The sequence below is a fragment of the Taudactylus pleione genome, unplaced genomic scaffold (assembly GCF_031769625.1).
Source record: "Taudactylus pleione unplaced genomic scaffold, aTauple2 ptg000066l, whole genome shotgun sequence".
Taxonomy (NCBI): domain Eukaryota; kingdom Metazoa; phylum Chordata; class Amphibia; order Anura; family Myobatrachidae; genus Taudactylus; species Taudactylus pleione.
The window spans coordinates 4941823-4964409 of NW_028284468.1; the positions used below are offsets into that span (position 1 = coordinate 4941823).

The following is a 22587-nucleotide window of genomic DNA, read 5'->3' on the forward strand; positions in this document are numbered from 1 at the left end:
GCAAACCCATATTTATCTGCAGTCCCCAAGATGGTGATGCAAAATTTGCTAGAAAGCAAGTGTGTTACATCACAAGGTGTTAAGTGAACATGTTTTTTTGGAGGAATAAAAAGGTGTCAACAAAGTTGATCAGATGTTGCTGAAAACAAAGTAAGTGTTTGCAAAGTAATACAGCCGTGTGCAGTCAGAGAAGGGGTTAGAGGAAAAGTGTATTTCTGCTGAAGAAAACAAGTGTTTTAAACTGCCTCATCAGAGTTGGTGTGGTGCAAAGCAAGCCACCTTTGCAAAGACAATTAAAGGGACAGTTACTGTGATACATGCTGGTAGTTGTAGTGCCACGCATGCAGAGCTAAACTGTGTTGAGAATACTTTTGAAAGCAAAGTGTAATACAGTAAAACTGTTCCTGTATATACTGTGTGCACTGTATACACATGTATGTTTGCAAGGAGGTGATTTAAAGTCTTGTGTTTATTTAAATCCTCTGTGATATGATGGAGGAGAACTCTTTTCAAGATGTTGTGTTGCATAGTGATGTTCCAGAGAAAGAGACCTTTAAAATGCAAAAGCAAAGAAAAGCTAAAAATGTATGTGGACAGTGTATTGTACCAGGTCTACTAGGAGAGGGCCATGTTAGCATGGAAGAATTTGACAATATCTATAAAGTTCGGCATGAAAGACTTTTGCATTTTGTGGAGTAGATAAGTGACTTAAATATAAAAAAGTCTGCTGAAGAGAAACTGCTGCATGAGAAAGTTGATGAAAAGTTACAGAATGAAATTATCCTCTTTAAAAATATAATTAAAGCTGGCCATCCACTATACAATTTTCTGTCAGATAGCTGTCTGGTTGGAATGAAAACCTGGTAATGTATGGGAGCAAATGACAGTCGATCATATGGTTTTAAACACTGAAAAAAAGGACAAAAATAATTGTTCAAATTGGTTAAATTTGTGTTTTAACCAATTTGTCTGAATAAGCTATTTTTGGCTATTTTCCACTGTTTTTGAGCAAATGGACGATTGTCATTTGCCCCCATACATTACCAGGTTTCCATTCTAACCAGCCAGATTGAACAAATATCTGACAGAAAATTGTATAGTGGATGGCCAGCTTTAGACAAGATAAAGAAAAAAAAGTTGGAAAATGAAAGCTCTTAAAGAGATAGACCTCAAATAGGCAGTTATGTCTGAACTCCTCGAGAAGGCTGAAACATTAAAAGAATCTATGCTGAAAACAAAAAGAACATGAAAATTATATGCTTCTTGCAAATAGAAAGACATTGTTGAATTGCACCAAAAGTGTGTACTCCTTCAGCAGGAAGTGGGGACATTAAAAGAATGTGTAAAGGGACATTTGAGTGACACAGCACACACAAGGAAGTGGCAGATTTAGCTCTGGTGTTTAGTCCACACAAGCAGAACTTACACAGTGTGAATTAGAGAGAGATTGTCAAACTCAGAAGCTCCATGAACGCTCTAGCGAAAAATAGAAACATTTACTTATGCTGCAGACTTGCGCTCAGTGAGAAAGAGACAGGGATGCAAAAGACATGGAGATTGTCTTCAAACAAGTTTTGAGGAGCAAATACAGATGTTCCAGTTCAACTTGGCTACTTCCAGAGCAACTTCAGAGTGTTTTGCTGAGAAATATATTTCTAGAGGAAGTTCTGCATGAAACAGCAAAACTAAGTACTTTACCATGTATGTGCTGTGATTGAGGAGTTGAAAGCAGAGAATATGATCCCTTAAAAATGATCTATCACTTTGCATTTGCCCGCAGCTGCGCTTCTGTGGATGTCTGTTATTGCTCAGGGGAACTCATTTAACAAAGACAGTAGTGGCATCCAATATTGTGATGTACAGTACTTGTCAAAAGTCTGAGCACACCCCCTGAAATTGAAAAGAAGCTCATCGTACATCCTGCTACTTGTGTATGAATGGAGTATGATAAAAATAACAAAATATATTATTTGTGTCCCGATGCATAAGTGTGGAAACACGTGCTCAAATCACGGTTTTGAGGAAAGGTGGCTATTCTTTGCGGCAAATCCACAAACGGTTGAAGGTATTCGTTGGAGCCGTGCTTCGGGCTATTGAACGAAAGTCAAAAAACGGTCAAAATGTTACAAGAAAATGAACTGGTCGTTCAAAAACAATAACTGTTCATGAGGACAACTTCATTGTGACTACTAGCAAGCGTAATAGACGTTTGACCACTCCGGAAATAGGAAGGGAGTTGCAGAAAAGTCGTTCCCAGCCTGTGTCCGATAGGATGGCCTTAGTGGTAGGCCACTTCTACATGCTACAAACGTAGCAAACAGGTACGCATGGTCTAAGAAGCATAAGGATTGGACTGAGGAACAGTGGAAGAGGGTGCTTTGGACCGACACATCCAAATTTGTGCTTTTTGGCTCGCATCGCCGAGCTTTTGTGCGTCGTCATCCAGGCGAGTGCTTTCCAGCAGACTGTGTAGCGCCAGCAGTTAAGCATGGAGGAGGCAATGTGATGGTTTGGGGTTGTTTCACGGGCAACCATGTTGGTGACTTAGTCAGAATCGACGGAATAATGGACCAAAAGGTGTACCACAACATATTAGTGCATCATGCGATTCCCTCCGGAAGGCGACTTGTGGGTCAGAACTTCATTTTCCAACAAGATAACGATCCAAAACATACGTCCAAGTTGTGTACTAATTATTTGCAAAAGAAACAAGACGCTCAAGTCGTAACAAAGATGGAATGGCCACCTCAATCACCAGATGTTTCACCCATCGTGCTTTTGTGGGAAGAACTAGACAGGGAAGTCTGAAAACAGATGCCTACCAACAATGAGGGCCAATGGGAGGCTCTTCAAAGCTGCGGGAGTCGAATGGATCGCCAAAAGCTGGAAAAATTAGTAAACAGGATGCCAAGGATATGAAAAGCGCTTATCAAAGCTAAGGGTCGTCACTTCAATGAAAGCGGACTACCTAAAACTACCTAAATAAACTTGCCTAAAAGTCAAAACAAGATTTTTTTTTTCCTTATTGTTCAAACAGTTGTTTATTTTGTAAACAATGCCAATAAAACATGTTTATTTCATTACTGTGCAGTTAAATTGAAAATTCCTTAAAATATACTGGTGCGCTCAGACTTTTGACAAGTACTGTATATTTTATAGTGTAGACATTGATCACAAAATGTCTTTGTAAACAATATGTGCCGTTTCCCCTTCAGGGATCAACACAAAAAGATACTTCTCGGTGCACCATCTACGGGATTGACATTTATACTGCAACTTCATGAGTCAAGATAAGCTGTCTGATTAGTGCTTAATATATAGTTGGATTCTCCTTCGAAATAAATAGATCAATATATATATATATATATATATATATATATATATATTATATTGACATATATAACTTTTTGCATTCGGGGTGTGCAATAGTACAGTAACTCTCAAGAAAGTCAGTTTCTATTGGTTGTCCAAAACCTTCATAATCTGCAGCAAGTTTAAAGTCATTGCCTTCCATATCTAGTACTCAAAATTCATTAGACACCATTTTAGGCTTTAAAAATTACCTTCTGAGGAGACAAAAACTTTTTTAGCGGTATTTGCACAGGCTCTTCAAATCCAAAATGGCTGTGTGTGTGTGTGAGTATGCATATGTGTGTGTGTGTGTGTGTGTGTGTGTGTGTGTGTGTGTGTGTGTGTGTGTGTGTGTGTGTGTGTGTGTAACATATATACATATACATATATATATACACACACTGTATATATGTCTCTTATTCAAAGAATTCGCCCTCTGAAAGCCGTTCCCGTGTTTCTGAAATTTCATGTTATGGTACAGCCTGCTCCTGATGGCGGTGTGTCTTATGGGGCCCATATATCCGCTATCAACTGGGGCAATTCTCCGTTTTGCAAATTGCTGTAAAAATATATGGTGTATAGGGTTCACTAATTACCAATTCGAATCAAAATATGGTCGGAACCTGTAAATCCGGTTGTTCAATATATTGGCCTTCAGCAAACAACGCTGTAGACTGCTAGTGTATGGTAATGATCAACAGAATTGCCGACTGTTACTAGTAAAATTATGAGACTTTCACGATTGGCAGATCTGTTATTTGCTGAAAATTATCTGTAAATCATTGAAAACTATCTGTAATGTATGGGCGCATATTGGTCGATTGGAGAACCGTGAAATCAGACTGGGGGAGGAATGCAGAATCGTTTCTTTTCCGATTGCTGATGTATGCGTCCCATTAGTCAGCAATGTGCTCCTGCAGAGCTGTTCAAAGCTCATTGGGTCTTTACTCAAAGCAAATAGCCCTGTTGATCAATGTGTTGGAAATGAAGAGAAATTGGAAAGGCCTCGCACGTTGCTTCTTTAATTCCAGGCATCACAAAAAGTGTGCAGGATGAAGATTCTAACCACTTCTTTCTGATATGGGGAAAATTGTTGAAGTTCTTACGTACAGCCAAAAATATATGGATTCGGCTATAAAGAATGTTGGGCTAGAGCTTTAAGAGAAATAATTGGAAGTTTTGAAATGGAGGAAGACGATCAAAAGGCTTTATCTGAAATATGTTAAATTGAAGAAACTTGTTGTTAAGTTTGAAAGCACACTCAAACAACGGATGGAGGATTCACATAAATGTATAAAGTTAACATAAAGTAAAAAAAAAAAAAAAAAAAAAAGGAAGAGACACAGAAACTTAGAGGATGAGACCACCAGATGACAGAAGAGTCTGGATAATGTTCGTGAATGTGGTGAAAGACGCGGATGAGGAAAGTGACGAAGGACTTCGCCATGAAAATGCCTTGTCCTAAGTTGCTCAACCCATGTTCTTAAGCTGGGGAGGGGTATGTGTGGTAAAATTAAGCTAGGTGGTGTTGATGAGCCACTTATCTGGGCTGGTGGGATCCGCCAGAACAGGTTTATAAAGGGGTGTGACCACACCTAACGGCTGCCCAGTGGATACAGCCCAAATGGGACTGTGGCAGCCAAGCCAGGCCAGGCGGCCAATGGGCTATACCTGCAAGTAGCAGGGAGGACTGAGAGACTTTGTGTTAAATTGTGCGCAGACTAGCTGCCCTTGACAGTTACTGCTGAGGAAGTGAGGTAGTGCCCTGAATGGGGCTAGGTTATTTCGTATTTTCTGTTACTGTATGCTGACTATATTAAAGCACCATGTTGTTTGTTGCAACCCGGACACCTGTAAGATGCCCTTACTAGTGAAACTAAACACTGCACCACTGACCACTCTGCTGAGCAAAATACCCCAGAACATCACAAAATACTTATATATAACATCGTATTCAATTTTAACTTGCACACATAAAATTGCCACTAAAATTGGATTGGTAAATTTTATAAAAGTAAATAAACTTGCCCATGTGCCACTGATCTCATTATTTACATGCGGTGCTGAACAGAGATCATGCCCTAACCTTACACAGCGATGAGGAGGCCATACATGTTTTCTACCAAACTTGTGCAGGTTTCCTCCCACACGCCACAAAATATACTAGTAGGTTAATTGGCTCCTACCAAAAATTAACCCTAGTTTGTATGTGTGTGCATGTACATGTGGTAGGGAATATACAATGTAAGCTCCACTGGGGCAAGGACAGATGTGAATGGCCAAATATGTAAAGTACTGTATGTGTGCGCTATATATATATAACTGGTAATAAATAAATAAATTATGTAGGATATGATGAGTGGAATGACAATAGGCAGCTGTACAATATGCTACGTTCCCAAATCTACTATTGAATAGTAATATAGTCAAATTTATCATTTGTACTCAAACAGTAAAAGAAGAATTTTAAAAAAAAAAGTCCCAATCTGAAGCAACATAGCAAAATTTGGGGAGGGAACGGCAATGCCAGTCAAACCTTTAAAGGACCCCCTGCCTCGGCTCTGACTTCCTGAGCGTGTGTGAGGGCCCTGGTAAATGCGCAGTGATGCAGCGATTATAGGTATGCTGGGCCTTGCTAGCCACCCCTCGCCTCTGGCCCAATAGTGGCCACACCTATTACTAATCCACTGATTCCAATTAGAGATTGTCCTTACCTACCCATTTGCAAATCAGGATGCATATATTGCAAAGAAGAAGAAACAAATATAAAGCTGTAAGTGTATCTCACTGGGACACATTACAACATGTTATGACATCATGAGGAAATAGCAGGCCAAGAAAGGAGAAAGTGCAAATGATTATACATAATGGAACATAAGAGTAAGTCAGAAAAGATAGTTCTCACTTTACATTTAAGAATCCAAGTAGACATGCAGAGAAATAAGACGTAATTAAAGATACCCACATATAATGGCTCTTTCCCATAGCAACTGCTAGGCAACCCGGAAAAAATGACACCACTTCCCAAGCACGCTAAATTATGCAACACGTTCTTACATTATTAAAGCTGCTTCTTGACCAAAAGGAGAGCAAAACAAGGCAACTATCTATAGAACCCCAAACCTTTGTGATATTAAATGTTTATCTAGGGTAAACAGTAGCAGCTTACATGTTAGATCATTATTATGCAGCAAAATGAAGGCTGTAGCTGGCACTGGTGATATAGAGTGATGACAGAAAGAAAATATTTCAACACTAAGGCACAGAAGATGGTTTAAGTATTTTTCCTGGTATGTTCCTGTTTTCTGACTCTATTGCAAATAGAAAATTGCAAACATTTGACTTTTACAAAGCAAGTACATAAATTACTCAGTCCGAAGGTGTCTCAGCCACATTGTAGCAGTATTTTCAGCGGTTAATAGCATTCTGATGAACATTAACAATATACATTAGTCTCTTACCTGTATGACTATTAAAATTTGCAAAATTGGCAAAGTTAGCCGTGGCAGCTGGCTGGGGTGCAGGGGTAGCAAAGATGTCTGCTCCAAGGTCACTCAGCAGGTCAAACTGTTTCTTCTCCTGGTGATGATGATGCTGCTGGGGCACCTGGTTGCGAGCCACAACAGGAGACTGAAAACGAGACCTGTGTTAGCTAGGGAGGAAGCTATATCAGAACTTTGTGCATGTGGTCTTTGCATCAGCTATACACCGGAGTTACATAATCGACAGGAAGCTATAAGACCACCAAGCTCTATGAAGGTAAATTGTCATTTATAAAGAGAAGGAACTCTGGACAAAAATAAAAGGCTGCAGCAACCTGAAACTATCAATCTGCTATGGGCTCCTGTAGTGGTCACATACAACTTGTGCATGTACAACAGGCAATGGGACACTGGTGGGACTAACTGCAAAGCAGTCTACACATCATATTAACAATTCTTCCTCAGAACAATGCATTGAGGGTACTTGTACAAAGGTTATTAAATATAGTATAAAGGTAGGATCTAATCTCTTTCATTTCTAAACAATTAGTAACATATAAGGGCACATCCGCTCAGAGCAAAGGTAAAATGGAAGTATGAACCATAGACTCCAAGGCTACAGTGCAAATTAACATGGACCCTGCTTGACAGAGTACCGTATACACTCGAGTATAAGCCAAGTTTTTCAGCACATTTTTTGTGCTGAAAAGCCCCCCCTCGACTTATACTTTAGTGATGCTCCAGGACCAGGGCCGGTTCTCCCGTTACGCAGCTGAGTAGGGCGCCACATATTGGAGGGCGCCTCACTCAGCTGCGTACCATGCGGTCCACGGTGCAGACTGTCTCTGTGACACAGCTGCACCGCATGTGTAGCGCTGACCGGACGGAGTTTGGTCAGCACTACACAGTGCCAAACACACAGCCGCCGGCAACGGCAGCTGTGTGTTTGCTGTAATCAGCAGCCAATGAGAGTCTGTCAGACTCTCATCGGCTGCTGCTGCTCCCACTGCGGGAGCCATCTTCCGGCTCCCGCAGTGGGTAATAGGAGAGACGTCATAATTTCATGACGTATCTCCCATAATGCAAAGCGGCCGGAGGAGCCGGTAGCAGCGTCGGGACCAGGAGCAGGGTTTCAGGCAAGTGTTTTTTTTTTAATTACGTCCCTCTCTACTGTGGGGGGCTACTACTGGAGGCAGTACCAGGGGGGGGGATTACTACTTACTACTGGGGGCACTACCAGGGGGGGCTTACTACTGGGGGCACTACCAGGGGGGGGATATTACTACTGGGGGCACTACCAGGGGGAGATATTACTACTGGGGGCACTACCAGGGGGAGATATTACTACTGGGGGCACTACCAGGGGGAGATATTACTACTGGGGGCACTACCAGGGGGAGATATTACTACTGGGGGCACTACCAGGGGGAGATATTACTACTGGGGGCACTACCAGGGGGAGATATTACTACTGGGGGCACTACCAGGGGGAGATATTACTACTGGGGGCACTACCAGGGGGAGATATTACTACTGGGGGCACTACCAGGGGGAGATATTACTACTGGGGGCAATACCAGGGGGGGATATTACTACTGGGGGAAATACCAGGGGGGGGGGGGATTACTACCAGTAGCTGCTGCATTTCCCACCCTAGGCTTATACTCGAGTCAATAAGTTTTCCCAGTTTTGTGTGGTAAAATTAGTTACCTCGGCTTGTATTCGGGTCGACTTCTACTCGAATATATACGGTAATTCCTTTTTAATAAATACACCTTTACATTAAAAAAGATCCTTTTTTAAAATTGTGTTTCAGTCTGAAGTTTGCTTAGAGTGAATTGGAACCATGGGTCAACATAGTGGGAGGTTAGAAGTGGGTGGGATGATAAGGTCCAGCCTTCTCAAAATTCGTATGGTGCATACACACAGTCAGATATAACAGGACGATATCGATCATATCCTTAATATTGTCCTGTTTTTGGGCCCTTCCAACCCCCAAACAATGGTCGATATCAACCATCGCCCGCGCATGCAGGCCAACCTGGTCGATATCGACTTAGTGCATGTGCTGGATGTTCGATATCGAACATCCAACACATGCAGGACGATCAGACAACGATATCTGAACGTTGTCTGATCGCTCCATGTGTACGGAGCTTAACCCATACATTATGCTATCCACCATTTTTTGAAGATTTGACCCCTTAAAGAGGTAAATGCTGGTAAATTATGACATAGCTGCAGAATTCATACATATATGATAAACTATTGTATGTGAATGACAGGAGTTCTTAACTCATTCCTTTCACAGGGGTCTAGGGGCCTGATTCAGAGACGGACGCTCTCAAAAGAGCGCTCGCTCTGAATCAGGGCTTTTTTTTTTGGTGCGGCCTCCTGGCCGCTTGCATAGCTATTGCGAGCAGCCAAGATGATGGTTGCGATGGCCAAGACCATCGGTCTTGCGACGAGACCCTAGCGGTAGGGTCTCATTGCCGCAAGCCCCAGAGAGCTTCCAGCTCTAATAGAGCTGGAAGCTCTCCCACTGACATCACTGGTGCTCGCTTGGGAACGCCTCAGTTTGTGAAGAAACCCCCCCCCACGCCTACAAAACGGGGCGTGCTGTCGATCAACATCGACAGCCACCCCTTTTGTAGTGAGCCACGGAGCGAGTGCTTTTTGCGCTCGCTCCGGGGCTTGCGTGCGCACTGGCACACCATCGACCCGCTTACGAGCGGATCTCAATCAGGCCCTAGGTTCAGATGAATATGAAAGATGTAAGTACAAATTAGTGTGAGAATCATCTCTTACATACAGGCAAGATGCATGTGTTATGGATCTGCAAATGCAGGTCAGATACAACTAAAATATGTGGTTGTACAATAGAAGCTGTATTAGCTATGAGCCATAGAACACAGCAAAAACAACAGCATCTAATGTACCAAGCTCAGTAAGTCGTTTCCCACTTGATCCACATTATGCATCTTAAAGAAATCAGCTATTTCTTTATAAGGATGATTAACACAGACACCCACCATAATTCCTGAGGACTAGAACGCACCAAAAATTTAACATACCCTAAGGAGTACAGAAGACATTTTTACCATACAGATCAATTACTTCTATTACGATGTGTTTCACCATATAATTGGACCAAACTTACAGCAAAGAGGTAAACAAGCTTACTGTAGCTTTACCTGCTGTGTATGAGAACATATGTGCAAAACTTTTTCAGCTAGTCGTACAACTGCAGGATTAACCCCTCGTGTCATGCTATAAACCTGTATTTGAGCCTACTTCACTGCTCCCAGCCTCGCCAGCTTATCAGAGGAACGGTGTAAAGGGGGACACCTGGAGCATTATAATGAGGTATTGACCAACTCTCGAGAAGAGTCAGGGAATATGTATCAAGTGTATTGTTTTTATCTTTATGGGTCAGAATGAAGATTTGTCATTTACAAATAAATGGGGGGGGGGGGGGATTTATCAAAGTTTGTAGAGAGAATAAGTGGAAAGAGATAAAGTAAAAACAAATCAGCTTCTGTCATTTTTCAAACACAGCCTGTACAATGATAGAGGCTGATTGGTTAGTATTTACTCTCTCTCCAAGGATTGATAAATCTTCCCCATAGTGCAAAAGACTATGGGTTGCTTTGATGTCATGACAATCTATGCAATGCAGAACTGAAGGCCATAAATAATTCACCACGTCTTATGTACCTGTTCCCCTGGGGGACCACATTTCCAGCAGGAACGTAGTAAACAGCGGTAATTAGATGGTTAGTTCATTACGGCTGGATGGCGACGTTAGCATGCATCATCTGGAGCCATGTGACTATAAAAACTCTTACCACTTGTAAAAAGCCTTTTCCAGTTATTTGTGGTTACTCTGGGATTGGGGGGGGGGAAGAGTACTGAAGAGAAAGCAGAGCCAGGGCAATAGGTCACACAGGGAAGAATGAGAGCGGATAGCTGGCAGGAAAAACAAGAGGAAGTATTCATTCACCACCCCCCAAGTATGTGAGAGCGGCGAGTACAGGAAAATAATCTTGAGTACATAACAGGGAAATGCATTTGGAAAACAGGCCAGTAACTGACTCAGCATGTCGCGACTGGGTATTAATGCATAATAAAAAGCTGAAAAGCAGCAAGAACTGGACAGAGATCAGCATATCTAGTGTGTATGCACTATGTTGTCCGATGCGTGCTCCCGTGGGGTCGTCAGGTTGGCCTGCATGTAAGGCCGACCTGACGATGCGGCTGACGACCCCATGCAGCGGGTTGCGTCAGGGGCCGACATATCGGGCATCGGGTCGTCTAGTTTGTACAGGCCGTACGATGTCGGCCCATCGGTGGGGGTAACGCATTGCTGGGTACATACATTCTCTAGTGATCCAAAATGATTTATGAATATGACTTAATTCTCAACAGAGAACATAATGTGTTCAGAAAAACATGGGTACTTTACTTTGGGTATCTTAAGTGACACATCTTTCCCTAAAGATATACTCCCAAAGGTGAATCTACCATAACTTTTACAGCAAAAACACATCTATTAGTGATTTGCAAGAAATAAAAAGTGCCTCTGTCTGGAGAGAATTTATGAAGCACAAAGACAGCTTTGTACCCGCTCTGTGCCAGGTACAAGTGGGCAGAGCAGCAGCAGTCTGCGCGGGCGGAGGGGAGGAGCTTGGCAGAGTGAAATCATTTCTAGCAAACTAGGGAGCACCCCAAATAGTGCAACAGTGTAGAGGTGACAATTCATGTTACGGAGTGAGATTATGCTGTACTTTGGCTGAAAAGAGTACTTCAAGGCCTTCTCCAAGTATTGTAATAAAACATTCACTATCTTTTGCCCACAATCTACTAGAAGTATCAGTACTGTGACCAGACTTATGTTGGCTTTCACTAGCAGGTGGTTCCCACGCTTATGGTTTCCCTGTCATAGTGGAATCCATACCAGGCCGTCTAGCGCAGGGAATCGCTGAGAATTTGTAGTGGGGGTACCGCTGCCCATTTAAGAATAACTTATTTTCAGCATCAAACCTGTTAAAAATTGGAAAGGTGAGTGGTGTGATAAAAGTCATCTTTCTTGAAGCGGCCTTGTTGACGCAACTGCACAATATTCGCCATAGCGGAGACTAAATCGAGCAATATTTTCAGGAGAAAACTGAAATGCTTATTTAATTGAAAGCAATTGTACTAAAAGAGATAGGTACTGTAGCTGGGCTTGCATATGATTATTACATTTTTGTAAAATACCATACCACCACCTCCCCACACAGAGTGTTGGGTACGGGATCCCAGCGGTCGGCATCCCAACAGTATCCCACCCTAAACCTCCCTCTAACCCACCTTTCCCGCAGCCTAACCCTAGCCGTCCCTCCCGCAGCTTAACACTAGCACTCCCCTTCCCAGCCTAACCCTAACCTTCCCTCCCCACCCTCCGCAGCCTAACCCTAACTAAATACCCTCTGAGACACACATTTAATTTGCACAAACCATGGAGGGGCACCTGTATTGTCCAATGCATTTCTTTGGATTCACAGAACTATCCGTAAACCTATTGCCCACACTCTATGCAAAAAAAAAAAAAAAAAAGAACCATTGCTGCCATTCCTCCAAAGTAAAGCTGAATCAAACCCATGGATAAGATTGAAGATATTCGACGCAATGGATGCCTGTTGCACCTAAGAGCTAGTGCAGAACATAGATTATGATTTATCTGGGAACCCTGGGATTGGAATTCTCAATACAGCCTTTAAACTGCAAATGCCAATGACAAATAGGTCATATTCTTCATGTGAAAGCGCAGTCACATGCTCACCTGGCTAGGGGTCCCCTTGTTTAGATGTAGAGAGGGTGCAGATTCCCCCAGAAGAGTTTTCAATGGTTTGACTTCTGGTGTACTGCTAGCACTACTTGCAGAGGATCCAGATATAGAGGCATGCACAGAGGCAACCACCCTGGCTTGCTCAGGTGGAACATACCTAGTAAAAGGCAGCACAGAGAAGAGGGAGAGAAAAAAAACAAAACAAGTGAGAGATTATAGAGTAAGAGAAGCTATCCACACTCAGGCGTATTTAGCTACACGCCTGATTCAGTTTCATCACAAAATGAGAATGGCCTATTGGACAACTACAGCATCACACGTGGCTCTATCAGACAACTAGGTACTGACGCACAGGCCGATAGTAGCCATTTCTCAGACACTTTTACATAAAAGCTGATCCTATCCATTTTAATATAATTAATGCCAATCACTATGGCACCAGACACAATGAAATCTAATTTGCCAACCCTCGCCCAATGATAAACATTTTACCCGTGTTACGAGACAGATACACTGTTTATTTTAAACACTGGAAGTATTCTTCTCAAATTGTAAAGTAATGAAATGTACTTTTAATAGAAGAATATATTTATTCCCTTGACAAGATGGTCAAATATAATATATAAATTAGTTACCATCGCTTCTTCTCATATTTTTCTTGAAGGAATTCTTTCACTTTCTGTGGATCTCTAAAGTCTGGGATTGCAGAAGACCTATCATCAAATAAACCTAGCCAAATCTGTTTGCAAACCTAAAACAATAAAAATAAAGTTACACACGTAAAATGTAATCGTGCACCTTATCCATATTGATAAAGTGACTCAAGTATATTCAATTAAATGCGGTGTTATGTCATTACTGTAAAGCTGTATTATATTTTTTTCAGGTGCATACACTGTACTTGCTAGAACAAGGAGACTATACAACTATGGCGATGCGGTTGTGGATGCCACATGTGCTGGGCTTCAGTTGCACAGTGGTATTGTATTTCACTTTATCATAGTCGCCAATATCAAAGTACAGGTTTGCCTATTTAATTGATGAGCCTTGTAAAGCATCTGTATTCAGCAGTAATCATTCTACTAGGATATCAGTCAGTAGGAGAAAGGTGTGTGTGTGTGTGTGTGTGTGTGTGTGTGTGTGTGTGTGTGTGTGTGTGTGTGTGTGTGTGTGTGTGTGTGTGTGTGTGTGTGTGTGTGTGTGTGTGTGTGTGTGTGTGTGTGTGTGTGTGTGTGTGTGTGTGTGTGTGTGTGTGTGTGTGTGTGTGTGTGTGTGTGTGAGAAAAATCTAGATCTAATTCTCCTACTGAAAAACTACAGCTGTATATGAGCTTTTCCAACCTCTCCATCAGCAGGAGGACCCTTCATTTCTGCCTGGGAAAATTCTACACCAATGGTTCTCAAACTCAGTCCTCAGGACCCCACAGAGGTCACGTTTTGCAGGTCACCCAGCAGGTGCACAGGTGTCCTCATTACTCACTGACATTCACAGGTGGAGCTAATTATTTCGCTTGTGATTCTGTGAACAGATCTGGAAAACATGCACTTTTTGGGGCCCTGAGGACCGAGTTTGAGAACCTGTGTTCTACACCAAAGAAGCACGAGTCAATACACTCATCATGGAAGATGTAAATAATGCACCATAAAATTGTGTGGGGTGTTTTTTTGTGGGAGACATTAAGGAAATTGATCCAAATAGACAAAGAATTGAATGCTACTGGGTATCTGTAGATTTATGTCTTTTAGGTGAATTCCTTCATTGTAGCAATGTACCTATCTGCCAATTGGCTTTTCGGCAAGATAATTTATCAAACCAGAAAACTAATGGGGCCTATCTATTAGCAGATGTATTTCTGAGCGATGAAAGACAAAAGCTATCCCTTGAAAATTCCGGGGGCTGTGCTGAACGATATCTGTCATGTACATGAGAGATTTTGGCAAACGACGAACAATGAACGATATCGCATGACATCATTCAGGGAGTGGATTTTTTCCTCTGCAGCTGCTGCTAGTATCTTTTGTCTTTCGTCGTTTACTGCATATAAACTGCACGATATTTCTAATATTTGGCAGCGATATGCGATAATTGACCAACATGTTGGAGAGATGAAAGATTACATTTATCGGCCACAGTAGTGTGAACCTGTCATCGTTCAGGGCCTATCCATAGCAGATAAATTGAACTATTGAACAATATATCGTTCAATTCATCTGCTAATGGATAGGCCCCTTTAGACAGACCCAAAAACATGAGTTGCATAAAGCGGGATATACATCAGTCTGACACTTCTTGCTGAGGAATGTTCTCATTTTATTCTAGGAATAGATTTACCCTGAAAACATCCTACTGCATTTTGATTAAAAGCTAAACATGCGCACTTAATAGAGCTATGCGTGGATAACGTGGCCAACCAGCAAATGCTTTACACCTACAAATGACTGATACCGATATCGCTGGGGGTTGTGGACGCAAAATTTCCTACATCTATACAATAATAGTGTACGGCTACCCCCTCCCCAATGCGCCTGGGCCCCAATGACTCCCACTGCGAGGGAGATGGGACAGGCTTAGGAGAGGAGGACCAGCTGCCCGGAGGTAAGTATGGGTGCGGGGAAGGACGGGCCTGTTATACTAGTTTTTATATGACAAAACAAACACCGCACCACAATAAAGTGACAATCGTTTCCGGGGGAAGGGGGACACAAAAAGCCCGCTAATGTATAGATATGGGAAACATTTGGAAAGCACGCAACTACAGTGTAGTAAAACTGGTAGTAGCAGGGTGGACACAGAAACCTAAAGTACGTCATTCATAATTTCCTGTTCTGTAGTCAGCCCTTCCTGCACAAATACCTAGACGAAGGTCAGAAGCTTATACATTGAAGGCGTTTCGTAAGCAGGGAAGAGACAGTATTATTAACATTTACTTATACAGCACCAACATTTTCTGTTGCACTTTACATTTGAGAGAACATGTAGGAACAGGGAAACAGCACACAAAGATTGTATCTGAAACATAAAAAATACAAATAACATGTCACAAAGCTCAACTATCCGCTGTAAAACAAAGCAAACAGGTACCAGCTTTTACCAGACTAAAAAGAGATCGTATCTGATCAGTGCTGTAATCCTGACTGCAACCAAAGTGACACTGCTCTTTATACCAATAGATCTTCCCTAATCAGAACTCTTCAATGACTGGACCGATTCTATCTAGAACACTTTTGACTTAACGTAACAATGATAGCCCTATTGTAAATAAACAACCCCCTTTGCGTGAATTTAACAACAAAAAAGAACAGAAGTCTACCCTACTATGGGGAATATGCTACAAGCTTGCAGCGAATACAGCTACATGCACACCTACTGTAATACCACTTTCAGACAGAAACACCGGCTTTAACCTGGCTAGGATCCGGGACACTGAATTCAGCTTAAAGCTGGGGTTTCAGTACTTACACCCTTTCACATCGGCGGATTGACTTGGGTTATTCCTGTGTCGTTGGCGTCCACATCGGACTTTTGTATTCCAGTGACGTGGGTCTTCCGTCTGTCAGTGGGCATTTGAAGATGTCATCTCCAAGCGCTCACTGGGCCTGATTCAGACCCGGTCGCAAGCGCTGAGCGCTCGTAACCGGGTCGATGGTGGCCCAGAGCGCATGATGGAGCCGGCTCCGTCGTGCGCATGCATGAGACCCCGGATAGCGACGGGCAAGCCATCACTCCAGGTCTCGTACCAAAGGGGGCGTGCTGTCGATGTTGAGTGACAGCACGCCCCCTGTGGTGGGCGGGCCGGGGGAGTGGCTGCCCAAATGGAGGCGTTCCCATGTGAACGCCTCCGTTTGGGCCCGGCCCCACTGATATCACGAGTGATGTCAGTGGGAGAGATTTCGGCTCTGTTTGAGCCGAAAACTCTCTGGAGCTTGCGGCAACGAGACCCTACCACAAGGGTCTCGTCGCAAGCCCGATGGTCGCTATGGTCTTGACCATCGCGACCATCTTCCTGGCCGCTCGCTATAGCTGTGGGTAGCTGCCCGGCCCTGATTCAGAGCGAGCGCTCAGTCAGAGCGTCTGGCTCTGAATCAGGGCCACTGTTCCTTCCAATCAGCATAACCCCGGTCATGCCTTTCATTCAGGAGGCTACCCAGGTCAGACCCAGGAATTACCCTGGTAGCAACCAGGTCGGAGTCCCGGGAATTTCGACCTGGGTTGACCCTTTCACACAGAAAAAAAGACCCAGGTAGACCCAGCAAATTACAGGGTAATTTTCTCTTTCTGAAATGGGTATTAATGTTTTATTAGCTGAATGACAGTCACGGGAAAAGAATCAAGATTTATATAGTACAGTAACGGCATTAGATGAAAGTCACTAAGGCCCAAACATAACTCAGGCAACAATTTTAGTGTAAATGTGCAAACTGTATACAACATTTTTAGGGTGCGGCTTTGCAAAATGCCTCCTCTGCACAGCATCTTACCATAGCAAATCACGAGTAAAACAAACAGCAGGTTTGTTATAACACATAATACCAGCACCCTTAAATTATTAAGCCACAAGGTCCTCCTCCTACACTATTTACATCTTTAAAGCTCTATAATATTCCACAATGCTTTCAGAGGTGAGAGGGCCCTTCTCACAAACTTATAATCTCTAGTTTGATAGAAGAGGTTAAGGGGTATACATTTACTAAAGGTCGTTTTTGGGCGATTTTCCGTCGGTTTTGCAAACCGACCAAAACCAGTCATTTACTAAAAGGAAAAACCGACCAAACACCAGACTTTACAATATTTTACAGCATTGAATCAACAATCGATACTTTTTCATAAACAACTATAGAAACCTGAGATTTACTAATGGTCGGTTTTAAATCCGAACAAAACCCGGCAGCAAAGCGACGGCAAACCCACCCGAACACTAAGACCTGCCTGTGGAAGTAACAGAAACACTCATCTGTGCAGTGCTTCTGTTTGGACAGCTTGCCGTCATGTTTGTACTTCTAATTGCCGTCGGTTTTAAAATGGATGAACAAAACCAACAGCATTTAGAGCAGGAAAAAAACGACTGACATCTCCGTCGGTTTTCAATTGACACTGAAAACACACAGTTGGCAAACATAGGAGATGTACTAAGCCTTGGAGAGTGATAAAGTGGAGAGAGCTAAAGTACCAGCCAATCATCTCCTAACTGTCACTTTACAGGCATTATTTGAAATATGACAGTTAGGAGCTGATTGGTTGATAGTTTATCACTCTCCACAACTTAGTACTGTACATCTGCCTCACAAACATAATGTATATGTTGGTTTTGGTTTAGAACCAAAAACCAACCTTTAGTAAACTTACACCTAAGTGTCACAACAAAAGTGCTTAGTGAGCATGCTAAAAGAGCTGAAAGGTAAAGGCGTGTATCCACATGCCGATATAAATGGACGATTGAACGATAACGACCATGTTATCGTTCATTAATCGTGTAGTGGATATGCCGGCAAAGACCAGCGATGCGCGCTCCCGCTGGTCATTGTCAGCATCGCTCATTGCCAGAACATGACGGTCAACCTGACAATATCGTCAGGTTATGGTCGAGGGTGAGGGAAGGTGCCTGCACTGAACGACATATCAGTGTGGACACTGCACGGTATAATGAACGACTGAATGATATCGTAATCGTTCAGTCCTTCATTGTCGGCAAGTGGATACCCGCCTCAAGGTTTTCTGGCCATGGCAAAGCCAAATTTTAGGAGTTCTACAGAAAAATTGTTTCTAGAAGTTCAAAAAAAAAAAAAAAAAAAGGTCCTGCAACAACGTGGATGATAGGCGCTGAGCTTATTGCGGCTCCTCTACAATACCAGTTTAGGCTTATGCTACAAAGCGGGAATACTGTGGGTATAATGGATACACTTACGTCATTGCCGTGCTTCTGAAGGAATTCTATTTCTTGTTGTGTAAACGTGGTCATAGAGATTGACTTCACTCTGTGGGGTGGGTTCAAACCGCGCCTGAAAGAGGTAGAAAGATAAACCTATAATACTTTACATAGTAGCACAACAAAGAAATCCATCAAGTCACAATAAACAGCCAACAGTGATGGTACATAATGTATTTTGGGATGGACAGATCACTAGACACAGACTGCTCACTACAGTATTACCATGGATTAAGGCAATCGTTTTTTTTTCCCTTTCATGAAAAAAATCTGATTTTCTGGGTGTTCAACAGCATACCTGTCCTGTAGTCTGGTATTTTACCAAGGAGAGTGGATAAACCAAACAGAAAAATGTGCAGTAGTATTACACCATTAGTACTGCGTCTCTGGAATCTAATATCCAGGGTACATACTGTGCCACACATTGTTTTCCCCGGGAAAAGTAATACAAGCCCTAACAACTACTGGCTTACATGCACACTGGCAGATAGGATTACCCTGTACAATTACTGGTACACGTAGCTGGAAGCATGTGGTAAGCGGATTGCTTGTGTAGCAGATGTTGTGGATGGCTGAACGATACCCATAACAGCTGGCCCAGTGTCCACATAGGATGTGTGGTGACACTCTAAGGCCATGTACGGACTGGTATTACAATTATCTATTTTACACGTGTGTTTATGGGCCATAAAGCACATGTAAATGGATGTCAAAATGACAATCATTGTACCAAAGGTGACTACACATTTGCATTTTTACATTAGAACATGTCCCATTTCCGTGACGTGCCTCATCCCAGCTGGACACCTGCAGTCATACAAATAGGAGAACATGGTATATAGACAATGATAAGAAGTGGTCACAAATGCATTTATAAAAGGGTTTGCCTTGGAAAAGATAATTTCCTGTTTTGTCCGAGTCAGGTTTAAAAACCAAAGTTTAGCAATTAAAAATAAAAACACAATGATGAAAAGTATATTGTGTTTTACAGTTTATTATGTTGTGTATTTTAACATACTGCATGCTGCCATTATGCAACATAGCCACTATGGTCCATGCAGAAAATACATGAACAGTCCTTGGTCTTTTGCTATGGCTATGTCTATCCTAGAACCCACAGCGTCCATCATGATAAAAGTGCACAACAATTAGAGTATAATACAATGGGTTACATTTAGGCTACAGTCACATATTTACACACAAGTCAGTAACAAGTGTCTTCCAGGTGAGAGAGCAGAGCTACCCATACAAAGTGCCTTCCCACAGTCACACCCCAGGTACCCCACAAAGAGACCAAATAATTCACAATTATCCATAACAGCGTTTAATGGAACACTAACAGTGCATGTTTTCAAGGGATTCCCGTGTGTCCTGGTGCAGGCGACGCCACCTATGCTTGACGTCATGCAGAGAAGGCAGGGCCACAATTGCTGGGAACGACAGCAATACCCGGAGCATTCTCAGTATGCTCCATGGGGCTGTAAAGGTAGTGGTGTTTTTGTTGAATACGTCCTAAAGACGCACTGGGCGGTACTGCAGCAGAGATTCTTGGCTGCAGGATGTCGTTCCAGGCACCTTGCTAGCCAGATGCAGGGCTCTGCATCGACACCACTCGCAAACCGCTAGTTACGGCCCTGATAATTAATACCACTTTAGATCTATTGTGTTGGTCAAGTAAAGCTGGGTACACACTGACAGATATATCTGTCCAATCAGTCTGGTGGAAAGGAACATCTGGTCTGTCTTGCAGGGTTTTGGAGCATATTTCTATTGGTATTTGCTCCCATACATTACCAGATTTTCCTTCCTACCAGACAGATTGGACAGATATAGCGGTCAGTGTGTGTACCCAGCTTAACACACATGCTCCAGCTAGATGATCTGGAAAACATGCACTGTTAGGATTACATGAGGATTGGGTTTGAGAAACACTGATCTACAGTTATCTATTGGACTGAAAAAAAATAAACTACATGAGTAATTAGCCTTTCCCATTAGTAGCCTGGATTAGCGGGACCCTATTTATAGCCACATAATGTATGGCCTATCATCTGCTCAGCTTTTCTTATCAGAATGGTGCCATTCACTATATAAAAATAAAATAAACGGTCTCTCAATTAACTGCCTTATATTAGGTATTTCTATCTCTAACAATTCCTTATATACACTGTATAGCTTAGCAAATGTTTGTAGTTGGCCATATAACAGTTGTATACATGACTGGCCAGAGCATTACAAATGCAACGATGGAAGACTTGATGCAGAACTAGGAGGTACGTCGGTCACACTAACAAATAACTGCACCAGGTACCCATCACTTGTATGTGATGGAGGTAAATGAGGACAATGTTATGTTCCCCCATCTGCCTAGTGCAGGCTTTATTATTAACACTCAGAAGTTGGATTACTATAAAGCCAGAGGAGTTGTAAGAAAGGCAAGCGTGCAGACAGCGCTGCAATACAAGTCATTCCAAGGGTTACAGAGCAAAGTGCTTTACTTTCCTGTGAGAATAAATGGCACAGCTATATTAATAGTGCAGCACGGGTCTGGGTCTTCATTTAGCCTGTATAAAGTTCAGGAGGTGAGACACTGCTTACACTATCCCCATTTACAGTACTACATTAGTGAAATACAGCTCACGCAACTTGCCTGGTTAATATTGAGACACTACAGTATACTGTTAACACACCTGAATTACAGGACTATTTCTAACCGACTGGTTTTATAAGTGCAAGGTTTTTTTTTTAGTCTGCCAGGGCTTAAAAAGAACCATTTGGAGATAGTTTCCCTCAGTACTCCAGTGAGATTTGCTGAAATTCCCCACCCCGGTTATATAAAGGACTTGCAAGAAAAAAAAACAAAACATTAATGAAGCCATAAAAATGTTTTTACGTTAATCCAGTTCTCTTAGTGGGGGAAGCCATGAATTATAAAGGCAGAAAAATAATGGGACTACGTCTTCTTTGACACAGAAGCCGTTTGGCACACAGATTACAGGTTGAGTCTCCCATATCCAAAATGCTTGGGACCAGGTGTATTTTGGATAACAGAATAGTCCCTTTTTTTAAATATTTGCATATCATAATGATATATCTTGGGAATGGAACCAAAATATACACACAGAATGCATGTATGTTTCATATACACCCTATACACACAGCCTGCAGGTAATTTTATACAATATTTTTAATAATTTGTGCCTTAGACAAAGTTTGTGTACATTGAACCAATAAAAATCAAAAGTTTCATTATCTCAGTCATGCCAAAATAATTCTGTATTTTGGAACAGTTGAATATGGGAGACTCAACCTATACAATCAAATGGCACTGTAAAAATTGTATACCTACACGAATAGCAGATCTTGCAATAAAATGTCCAAGACAGAAACATACTCCAGATTTTCAGGTTGGATGAGCCATCAGCAATGTATGTAGGTAAAGAGCTATTCTATACACCAAGTATGTAGCAAAACAGCTTTGTCATTATATAACACAAAATATGAGATATGGTAAGAACTTACCCTTGTTATCTCTATTTCTACGAAGTCCATAGGGTTCCACAGGATACCTTGGGGTATAGGTGTGACGTCAGTCGCAGGGCACCAAAGAGTTAAGCTTTCAGCCTCCCAGGATGCACTAGGTCCCCCTCCTATACCCCGCCCCCGGGCCAAGGCACCTCAGTTAGTTACCAAGCCATAGGCCGGAGGAGGAGAAGGAAGAGAGAGAACAAAGATCTGGACACATACAAGAATCACATTCTCACCAGAGGGAGACGGAAAACCGGTGACCAGAGCAAAGCCCATCTGCAGCACAGGTGCGACAGGGCGGGAGTCCTGTGGAACCCTATGGACTTCGTAGAAATAGAGATAACAAGGGTAAGTTCTTACCATATCTCATATTTTCTACTTCAGGGTCCATAGGGTATCCACAGGATACCTTGGGGATGTCCCAAAGCAGTATCCTTTAAGGGTGGGGACGCTCCTGTGCAGAAAGGAGAATC

General features: G+C 42.4%; 1 protein-coding gene across 6 annotated transcripts in view; it reads right to left on the reverse strand.

The window, feature by feature from the left end:
- AGFG1 (ArfGAP with FG repeats 1) overlaps positions 1-22587 on the reverse strand; it is a 67488-nt gene that overhangs the window by 24715 nt on the left and 20186 nt on the right. For all 6 annotated transcript variants that reach the window (XM_088466529.1, XM_088466526.1, XM_088466521.1 and 3 more), the window contains exons 2-5: positions 18566-18659; positions 13299-13414; positions 12658-12820; positions 6813-6981 (exon numbers count right to left, since the gene is read on the reverse strand). In XM_088466529.1, coding sequence (XP_088322655.1) covers positions 6813-6981; positions 12658-12820; positions 13299-13414; positions 18566-18659 — 542 coding nt within the window. The remainder of the gene's footprint in view (positions 1-6812; positions 6982-12657; positions 12821-13298; positions 13415-18565; positions 18660-22587) is intronic.